The 11,115-nt window shown below is 41.6% G+C and overlaps 1 protein-coding gene across 2 annotated transcripts; it reads left to right on the top strand.

Annotated features, from left to right (window-relative positions):
- The first annotated feature begins 3,239 nt into the window (after positions 1 to 3,239).
- LOC115734369 (FRIGIDA-like protein 5) lies at positions 3,240 to 9,563 on the top strand. Of its 2 annotated transcripts, none has more exons than XM_030665116.2 (6): positions 3,240 to 4,717; positions 5,751 to 5,926; positions 6,029 to 6,443; positions 7,228 to 7,716; positions 8,454 to 8,629; positions 8,718 to 9,563. In XM_030665116.2, the coding sequence occupies exons 1-6, from the start codon at positions 3,301 to 3,303 to the stop codon at positions 9,345 to 9,347; spliced, it is 3,303 nt and encodes a 1,100-aa protein (XP_030520976.2). In that variant the 5' UTR covers positions 3,240 to 3,300; the 3' UTR covers positions 9,348 to 9,563. The 2 variants fall into 2 exon arrangements, with proteins under 2 accessions (XP_030520976.2, XP_048137421.1); XM_048281464.1 differs by having other exon boundaries at positions 6,023 to 6,443.
- The last annotated feature ends 1,552 nt before the right edge of the window (positions 9,564 to 11,115 follow it).

Genomic DNA, 11,115 nt, shown 5'->3' with positions numbered 1-11,115 from the left:
TAAGATGTACAAAAAGATATCACGAAGTAAGAGGTTGACAGCAACAGAGCCTCGACTAAATTTATGAGTAGCTTCATCTTGTGTATTAGTGGATAAGTGGCGCCGAATTAGCGGATGAATGAGCCAATTGGATGCAGCCGCAGCATTTTGAATTAGAAAATAAGTGGCATACAATTTCTAAAAGTTGGATTACAATAACATATTTTCTCCCTTGATGTTTATACAAACATTTGTGTGCACGAAATGGAGTTTATAGCAACATTGATCTGCACAAAAAAACCGATTTCCATTTTGAATACTTTTTGGATAATCGAATTTTTAATTTGAAGAAACAAAAAAAAAAAATGCGAATTTCATTTTGCTTGAATTCCTTTTCTTCGTTTAAAAAAAATTCATCCGAAGGCAGGTGAAAGCGAGAAAATTTTACTTATTTTGTATAAGAGCCTATCACACTTGTTTACAGCACTTATGGGTTTTTTCTATCAGCAAGAGAATCCATTTCTTTGATTGTATTGTTCATTATGATTGATCTCTAGTCCATGGGAAGGGCACTCCAGCCCTCGAATAGTCCTATTTTTCCTCCACACCGATAAGGGGCCAAAAGATTTACCATTGTAATTCCTCTTTCAAAAATAGATAATTTTGTTTCTAACCGCATAAAGGCGAGCACAAATCTATGAATATGAGATGTTATATGAGTATTTACAAGGTCGAATTTTCAACGTGTTTGAATCAAAGTAAAAATTTCTAAGGAAGAATTTCTTTTTTCTTTGGTGACATAACCAATAATATTGAATTCTAAATTTGTATAAAGAATTGCGTTGATAGTTCCTTTTTTTTATACCGATATTACTAATTATTAATTAGGACACTTCTATCAACAATTTTAAAAAAAATTCCTTCTTCGAAATTCAAAATGGTCAATGCAAATAAAATAAACCAAAGGTCATCTTTCCTTCTTGCTTTGTATGTGTTAATACAAATATAGACAATATAGATTTAGAGTATTTTTTTCTTTCTACTATATCTTATGAGAATCTCTAATTTTGCTAAGAATCGTATTGTTGGATTAAATTCTAATGAATCCTTCGGGAATTTATAAGAAACTCTTTATTCCTTATTTATTGAATAAAAATTATGTTCTTTCATAATTTTTTTTTTGGATATATTTAGTGAAAGTTTTAAAATTTATCACGAAATTGCAATTGAGTCTTAAAACTTGCAAAAAGTGCATTCAAATTCTTCCGTTAACTTCATCAATTTTTTTTTTTTTGGTAAGAACTTCACTCAACTTGGCTAGCTAGAAAATGCTGACGTGACTTTTTAAATATTTCTTCTCTCGTATATGACAATGATATAACTAAAACAAAGTCGTTTTGGTCTAAATCTGATTTTTAATATAATTTTATTCAAATTAAATTAAAAATAACCTAAATTTTATTTTTTTTCTAGTTAGAACCAAGCAGTGGTGCCACCGCCGCCACCCCACCACCGCTAGGAAGGGCCGGCAATGGTGGGGAAACCGTGGATAGGGGTTCTCGGGCCTCGGCCAAGGGTTGGCCCTTACGTAGATCTAGGCAAGGGCCATAAGCAAGGCGAGGATGGTGGGGTGATGGCCCTCGTCGCCTAATTCTAGCTTTTTTTTAGCTTATCTTTTTTAATTTAATTTAAGTAAAAATAGTATTATTAATCATATTTGGAGAAAAGCGATGTCGTTTTAGCCTTAAATTTTATATTTTAGTCACGTCATCGCCACGTAGAAGAGAGAAAATATTAAAAGAAAAGTCACGTTAACATTTTTCATTAGACAAGTTAAACGGAATTAACGGAAGAACTCAATTGTACCAATTTGACAAGTTTTAGAGCTCAATTACACTTTCAGGACAAAATTTAGGACTTACGGTGCACATTTCCCTTATTTTTGTATTTTATGCTTGTGAAAAATCCTGACTTAACCTTACCAAAAAAAAAAAAAAAAATCCTGACTTAAGGCGCGATGTGAAATCATTTGATAATTATCACTGGACGGCTAATTAACGCAACGATTTTAGTCTTTACTCTTGCAATAGTGAACGAACACCCTTCTGAATCTGCCGAGTGCGAAAATTGCGCAATCCCGCGCAGCGCATTGAATTCTTATCCATTTAATGCCATATCGAACTGAATGAAACCGTTAACGACGTCATCGGAAGAATTCAAAAGTTTACTTTTCTCTCGGTTTGAAATAAGTAGATTAGGTCCAATCGGCACCGCACGTGACGCCGCATTCCTGGAGACTTTGCCATATCCGGTTTGATAACCTCGCGCCCCCGATCCAGTAGATTCTGACCAAAAAAAAAATAAAATCCAATAGATGTAATTAGCTAGGGGTGATCAGTTCCCGATCCGGTCCAATTCCCCTAAAAAATCGAGAATCGGACCGGTAATCTCGGTTCTCAATTTTCTGGAACTGGAAACCGGACCACCAGTCCGGTCCGGTTCCCGGGCGGTTCCATTGGACCGGACACATGCAAAAAAAAAAAAAATGTACCATTCCTAACATGGAGCACACGAGCTTGATTACTTTCAAAAAATAAAAAAAAATGTAACTAAAAGGGCTTATACATAGGAGAATTAAAAATAGAGAGTGCCAATAGCTTCTTAATTTAGTAAAATTTCTTGGACACCCTTACCAAGTAATGAGAGGGTAACTTAAAAAAAAAAATCGATCGGTCCGGTTCGGACGGTCCGATCCTAGGACCTTAGAACCGGAAATTGGACCGCTCCTTCTAAAACTAGAAATCGGACCACCGATCTCAATTTGGTTCGAGCGGTTCCGATCCGAGTGATCCGATTTGCTCACCTCTATAATTAGTTATGTCCGACGCATCTGACTGACAGTTGGTTTTCGCGTCTTGATCGAGCACGAAATAACCGAATTTACTTTGAAATTCGGGCCAAATTAGGGAAACAAAATCTTTCTCGGATTCTAATTTGGTCCGCCAGGCCCCACCTCTCCTCTTTTTATTTATTTATTTATATATCTTTTGTATTTTTCATTATTATCTTACTATATTTTGAAAAAGGAATTCGAATCTGTCCGTTGCGCCTATAAATGAGCACCGGTATCCCACTGTCCTTTCAACTCATGCACGACTCCAGATCACAAAGCGACAAAGAAGGAGGAGGAAAGGGGGCGAAACCGCCTTCTCTGTTACTCTCTCCGACGCTCACGCTCACGCTCACTCAGACGCCCACACAATCTCGTCGTCTTTAGGGTTTTCAATCGCGTCGACCGGTGGTCGTAGGGGGGGAAAAGCCATGGCCGGTGGGAATCTGTCGACGGACTTGAGCGTCGCGGAGGTGAAGAAGAGCGTCCTCCGCGACGCGCTGGAGCACATCCACGAGCGGGCCTCCTCGCTCTTGCTGCTGTCGCTCCGGTGGAAGGACCTCGACGAGCACTACGACGCCGCGCGGCGCGCGGTCGAGCGGCGCGGGGAGGAGGTCCGCTCCGTGGAGGAGTCTGTCAAGGCGAGTTTTAGCGGGTTCGCGGCGAGGCTCGAGGAGATTGAGAGGCGGGAGAGCGAGATCGCGTCGGGGCGGAGGGCGGAGTTCGAACGCAGGCGCGAGGAGGTCGAGAGGAACGCGGAGGAGTTGGAGTTTGCGAAGAGGGAGGTTGAGGAGAGGCTTCGGGGGATCGAGGTGGCGGAGAGGCGGTTCGAGGAGGTTAGTAGCTCGCTGGGTGCGTTGGTTGACGAGAGGTTGAGGGAGATTGGAGAGAGAGAGAGGAAGGTTGGGGAGAGAGAGAAGGAAATCGAGTTTAGGAACGAGAAATTGAGGGAGAGGTGGGAGGCTTTCGAAGCTAGCAGGAGTAAATTGGAGGGGAAAATCAACGAAGCACAGTTGAAAAGTGAGGAATTTGAGGGTAGAATGAAGAATCTAGAATTGATAGAGAAGGAGTGCGATGAGCGAGTCAAGCAAGCTAGGTTGAAGGAGAAGAGGTTGCAGCAGTGGTCTAATGTGCTTGAGATACAGAAGAGAGAACTTGAAGTGAGACTGAGAGAGGTCGAATTGAAGGATAGCAGGGCAAAAGTATTGTCTAAAGAACCTGACTTGACAAGCAAGAAATGTCAGGAACAGAATAATAATGTTAGGCCTGCGATAAACAAATCAAGCGATGAAATTCATCCGAAAGTACTGGCCAAATCACCAGACACTTGCTTGAAGAAAGATGGCCAGGTTTCGAATATTCAAAGGCGTGCGGCAGTGGATGGGAAGGAAATGCAAATTTTCCTTAATGAGCGCTGGACAGAAGGTGAAAAATTAAGACATGAAGTGTTGGTAACGCTTAGAAAATGTTCTGACCCCGCGAGGCTTGTTCTAGATGCAATGGAAGGGTTTTACCCTCCGCATTTGAAAAAGGGGGATGTGGAGTTTGATGAGTGTATTGTTAGGAGGAGTTGTATCTTGCTGTTGGAGCAGCTAAAGAAGATCTCTCCAATTATTACCCCTCAGGTGAAGACTGAGGCGACGAAATTGTCTTTCTTCTGGATAACTAAAATGAGAGCAGATGCCGAAAATTCCTTGGAAGTATTGGGATTTTTACAGCTTTTGGCTACTTATGGATTGGCTTCTGCTTTTGATGCCGACGAGATCCTACACTATGTGGAGAAAATTGCTCAATTTAACCATATGCCAGAATTATGCCAGGCCCTGGGCCTTAAGGATAAGATTCCAGGTAAAACTTTTGCCTCTCCTGCATTTTATATAGCTCAATTATTCCTGGTTGTCGCTTGCTGTCCATTTGCGCCTTAACTGCCTCTCGATACCTCAAGCAAAATTTAGCACCGGGCGGCGTTTCAGTGCCCGTCACTTCAGTTCCTGGAGTAGGCCTTAGACATTTATCTGATGGGAATGGCGGGACTTAGTTGGAAATGAAAAATTATTACTTCATCGTGAATTTTGACTATGCCGGCTCATAGTGTGAGAGACAAAGGTACTGTGTTGATGCTGATTGTAGCATTCTGGAGCACTAAATGTGCTTCCTTGTGTCTAGCCATTGGCCTTTTGTTTCAATCTGGCTTATAGCAAACATGGGAAGGGGGAGGGGGGTGGGGGGTGGTAGGGAAGGTCTACATTGAAGTTGAGTTCATAGTGGGCTTTAATCTACCTTCAGTTAGTTCATGCTCAGGTAGGGCATTTCCCACAGCTTCACTAATGGATCAGTCTTTCTTTAGCCGGAATCAAGCTGGAAGTCTGGGTCTCAATTCTCAATGAAGTAACATGATCTTGATTCATTATCTGTTCAATCTGGTCAACCTGATAGTAAACGAAGACAATTTGTTGTTGCTATGTGATGTTATCAACAGAATTTATCATTCATGTGATGATGGTATTGAGGTTTAGACCTCTATAGTTCGTTATCCTTTCACCATTTGTGGGTAAGTTATGGGTTTTCAACCATTCCTTCACCCTTATGTAGGCCGTTCCCTTTGTTAGGTTTTCCTCATCCTACCAGCTTTATAGCCTTCACATGAAGGAGAATTTTGAGATATATGTCCAATCTCTTGGAACAAGTATGTCGAACACTTGATCTCAAAACTATTCCATGCCAGTCTAGTGTTATTGTTATGCCTGTGTTACCTAACTCAAGCTTTTTTCACTTTATGGGTTATGTTTTGCATGGGGAGATTTTTATGCATGCAGTATCTTCATTTGTTCATTTAATGAGGCAGTCTAATAAGATAGTCATTTGACTATTGGTATGGTAGGTCTCATTCGGGATCTTGTGAAAGAGAAGCAACATAATCTGGCTGTAAAGTTTATTCATGCTTTCAAGATGGAAGATGAGTTTCCACCAGAACCCCTCTTGAAAGAACATATGAGAATCTCCAAAAATGCTGCTGGGGCAATTCTGCAAAATGGACAAAACTCTCCTGGAGCTCAGGTATAGATTGCTCGGTTGGTATGCCATATTTCCTAAGTTTGCATCTTATGGCTAATGCCCTTAACAATCCTTGTGTTCATGACGTCTTGCAAACGGAATCAGGCCATGAAAAGAAGAAAAGCTGATCTGGAAGCTGGAGGTAGATGCGTTGAAGATAACAAGATCAAGTCAACAATTTCACTTAAAAAAATGAGGCAAGCCATTACTTCTATGGAGAAACAAAATGAGGAGCAAAAAAAAGCAGCCTCTGAGATCGGCAGCATCAAAATGAGAGAATTGGATGGCAAATTACATAGCCCTGCTATAGGAGCTGCTCCTGTTCCATCCTCTATCCCTGCCTCTGTCAAAAGTACTAATCCTATCTCCATCGAGACTGCTGTCAAACCAGCATCGGAAACTTCAACCCCACCACAGCATAGAGGTAAGCATCAACGAACAGCTGCATTGGCAGAAGTTGGATCGAATCCTCTTGCTGGTGCCAGTTCTAATGCTCAGTCATCGCACATTACACATAAAGGTATACCATATCTGACTGTCTGAGTAACTCTCTTTTTTGTCACCCATTAACAAACATGTGAGTCGAAGTGCTTATTACCATACAGTAGTTGTACATATCCCTACTTCTTTCCCTACATTTAAAGTTTTTGCTGGGGGAGGAAATTCAGTGCTGATATGGTGACATTTGGCATATCTGGAGGTTAGCAACATGGCACTCTTGATGGACGACAAGTGGAAGAATACTGTTGATGCCGTCTCTTTGATGTAATTGTGGGTCTTGTTAACAACGGCTTTTGTGATACTAGTTAAGGTAACTGGACAACAGCAAGAATAATTATTAAGATACTTCAGAAATTTGAAGATTATATATCAAGGAAACCGAAATTGGAAGTTGCTCTTCAACTGTTTCGATACTGCTCTCAATTTGATATGTCTATTATTGGAACTAGTGCTGAACTTAATAACATAATTATTGGAAGCTGGTCGGAAAGTGCTCAAGTTCAAATTATCTGACCCATCTAAGAGAAGTGTATCTTTTGTAGCGTTTGCTACCCTAAAAGCCGTGTCCCTTGAATGGATGGTGGAAGCTTATGAATGGAATTGTCATATTCTGAAAGAGAATCTTATTGTTTATGAGCATACAAGCACTCATAATTTATTTTGAGAACCAACGTGGTTATGCTTCTTGTGCTTCAAGAGCCTTTATTTTTGTTGTTACTTTGTTTCAGTTTCTTAAGGTGCTTGATAATTATTATATACCTTTTATTGTCTCTGAATGTGAAATTTATTATTGAATGATCCAGAGGCGTCATGTGAGAATCTTTGCTCTAAGCCTTCTGGCAAGATTTTGGGAAAGATACTCAGCAGGGAGGTGGAATATGAGTTGGTTCGCGATGAAATTTCCACTCTTCTTCAGTCCTCATCGGATCCAGCATGTCTTGTTTTCGACACACTGAAATGTTCTGACCCTTCAAACTCAAAAGAATTCATTAGATTGGGTATTCCAGTAAAGCGTTGCATTTTACTATTGGAACATTTAAAGAGATTTTCGCCTATCATCAAGCCTCCGTTATTTCAAGAAGCAAAACAGTTTTGTAATATTTGGAAACTGAAGTTGAAGGCGAGGAAAGATGATCATGTGGAGACCATATGTTTTCTTCACTTTCTGGCTGCCTTCAAATTGGCTCCTCTTGTTGGTGCTAATGAAGTTCTTGATCTCTTGGATCCATCGAAGTGGGCTAAACAGGTCCGCGATTTCTGTGAATCTCTGGGATTAGCAGACTTTTTACCTGGTAAGGATTCCTTCCCGCTAAACCCTCCCCCCTGGTTGTCCTAGTTTTGCTTTCAGCAGGAAAGAAGTTCGAGGGAACTGTGCCAAATATTCAGATTCTTCTGCTAGAATCTTGGGGTTTTCTTCTTACATCAAAAGAGGGGGCAGGGCTCTTTGACCGAGCGAGTAATCGCTACTGGCCTATAGCAGTTTCCCCTGTTCCACCCACATAATTACCGGAGATACACAAGCTTGTGCTCCTGGGGTGGCCTCTAGAGAAAATGCAAGTGTGGTGATTTGAACCGATGCCTCGAGTGAGGAGTACAAACCCGCTCTCCACTTGAGCAACCCTTGGGGTTTTGTTTGAATCTCTGGTTCAAATGGTCGAGAAATTGCGTGAGAAATAACACGGAAGGAGATTTTTAGTGTGAATATGAAACCATTGAAATGAACTGCAGGAACTACTTATTAATGGTTTTTGAGAACTGCGGTGCTAATTTACTTTACATGTGTGGATATAATATTTTAAGGAGATCAGTTGCAGAAGTTTTGTGTCTGTTATTTCAGAGGTTTTGAATATTTTCCATGCCTATGATGGGCCTAGAAATTTGTCTCTAGTTAGAACCCACAATACAGTTTTGAAAGAGTTAAATGCTCCACTGGTTTTATTTTTATGACATTCTGCTTCAAAGAATCATTTATTTACAGCTTCTTTTCATCTGACCATGTTTCTCTCATTTTTCTGCTTCGTTTTGCCAGGTTTTATCAGGAATCTTATTGAAAAGAAGCATTGGATCGATGCCATTAAGTACATTAATGCACTGAAGATGGAGGACAAGTTCCCTTTAGTGCCTCTCCTCACTGATTATTTGGCACATTGGGAGAACAGAGCAGATGAAACATCCAAGAAAAAGAACAGCTCGCCTAGCAGTCAGGTGAACCTTACATGAGAAATAATGCTTTAACTCGATCTTATTCAGTTAGCCCCCTTTCCTAAGGTCCTTATACTAGTTTTGCTTGCAGATTGGGGCCATTAACAAAAAGTTAACTGCGACGAAAACTGCAATGAAATGGATAGCGACATACAGGCTTGAATCAGAGTTCTCGCACAAGGATTTCGAAGCCTATATTAAACAGCTGGAAAAGCAGAAGGCTGAGATAGAAGGTAAACTGAGAGAATCCAAAGCTGGTGCTGGATCACAGCATGTATTGACCCAGCAGGACAAAAAGGAGGAACCGCCGGCACAAGCCGCCTCCGATCATGTTGCCACATCATGTAGTGATGCCCCCCCTTCGGTCACCGCCTCAACCATTCCAACTTCAGCCAGCAATTCAAGCCATCAGCCAGAAAAGAAGCGTAAGAGTATAGCTCCGCAACCACAAACTCCATCAGGACCCCCCCTTGTTGGTCATCCCTTGACGCAGCCCTACATTAGGCCCCCAGTGGATACACATGGGTACCAAATTGGACCCCCATACTCAGCAAGACCGTCCGGATACCACGGGTTGCAAATCCCTCCGAACAACTATCCTTTCAATCCATACCATTACAGTGGTGTTGGTTACCATGGCAGAACTTGTGCAGTGCCTCTCTGTGGAGGTCAGCCAGTACGGTTCGCTGGTCCTAGGGATGCTTTCGGTGGTCCTAGATGATAAATTTTTCCGGTTTAGTCTCACGTATCTCATCCATCAATGTAAATCCGTTTGCTGTTGTCTTTATTCATCAGTCTGTCTATTTGTGGTTTTATGGACCCGAAGATATGGAGAAGCAAGAGTCTGGCAAAACCCTTTGCAGAGCTAAAACAGTAGCTGTTTAAAGAACATTCTTCTTTTCCATCAGAATTATATCCTCTGTTCTGCTATTCCTTCCATATTTCCCTAATCGCTTTTTCAGCAGAACCACTTGCCTGAACAGATGAAATCCGAGTTCGGAGTTCTGCATTCAGGTAAATTCCAATTGAACTGTATGTCTTATACTTCTGATCCTGATGATTATGAGGTCTTCTTCAAGTTCCAGGTGAGCCTCGGTGCTAATAGTCATTTTGGTCCCGTGGGAGATTATATGGATGCACAAAATGGTCCTGATTTTTGTTGTCGAATGTTGATATTTATAGTGAAAGGTAGGAATAATTTGCAAAGCTTGTTTATAACAAATGCATTTATGCTGCTCTTTATTATGACACGTGACCCAGGTGATAAAATGAAGTTTCCGGTTCTGGAAATTTTTTGTGAGACGAAAATTAATTTGCGGTAAAGGTGTCACGCAATACCGGTTTTAGATATTTTGTGTGACGAAAAATAATTTTGGGGTGAAAGTGTCTTAGGATATCAGTTTGGGATTTTATTGGTATTGACCTAGACACAAAAAAAAAAAAAAAAAAAGCTAAAAATTTTATTAAAAAGAAAAAAGGCATGCCATTGGATTCTCTTTCATGGAGAAAACTACGCAATTAGAGTTGTCCGTGATCGCCGGCCGTTGTCACCTCGAACAGCTGTTGTTGGACTTAAAACGGTACCAGCACCTCCTGCCCTGCCAGTGCCAGTTACCCCCTCGCTGGAAGACAACCGCTACGGGTCCGACCACTACCGCCACTATAAACATATTTAGGCCCTCCTGTACCGAACTTCGTACTTAACCCCTGCCACCACTTAGCACCATAAGACTCGACCACCACCACCATCTCCAAACTCGTCCACCGCCACCGGACCGGTTGCTGACCGGTAAAAATGAAAAACTCACTTTAGTCAAAATGTGGCACGATTACAAACACATGTTGCAAAGGGCCCGGCCGAAGAAAACTCTTTCCCAGGTTGCCTGTTGTGAAATCTTAATGCACAAGAGGTATCTACAGAGAATTGTAAGGGAATCAGTTAGATTAATGTTATGTCGAATTCCGTTGAAAAGTACTATTGGAACACTTGATGAAACTATTAACTATGGTTGCAAAAAAAAAAGTTATTTGTTGCTTATGAAATGCTACATTTTTGTACGCAACAAGTTGCAATTTGAGGTTGGGCAACCTCAGCCACCGGAGAGAGAGAGAGAGAGAGAGAGAGAGAGAGAGAGAGCATTGGCAACGATGGGGCCGACACACAAAATAGTGAGAGACCGAGTATTGCCGGCAAGATGCCGCACGGCCGTGCTAAGGAAAGGAAGGACAGGTGGTCTCCATAGGCCCTGATGGAGTTGATAGGGTTGATCAAAGCCAGGTTGGGCAACGATGGGGCCGACACACAAAATAGTGAGAGACCGAGTATTGCCGGCAAGACACCGCACGGCCGTGCTAAGGAAAGGAAGGACAGGTGGTCTCCAAAGCCGGGTTGGGCAAGATGGATGTTTCCAACCCGGTTGTGAGCTCCATGGGAATTGGTGGTGATTTGCCCAAAACGTTGTCGCTTTGGCTATTGGTTCGCTTGAGTT

Source organism: Rhodamnia argentea, chromosome 6 (assembly GCF_020921035.1).
Source record: "Rhodamnia argentea isolate NSW1041297 chromosome 6, ASM2092103v1, whole genome shotgun sequence".
NCBI classification, from domain to species: domain Eukaryota; kingdom Viridiplantae; phylum Streptophyta; class Magnoliopsida; order Myrtales; family Myrtaceae; genus Rhodamnia; species Rhodamnia argentea.
Note: the sequence above shows the minus strand (reverse complement) of the source record. Positions and strands in the feature narration are given on the sequence as shown.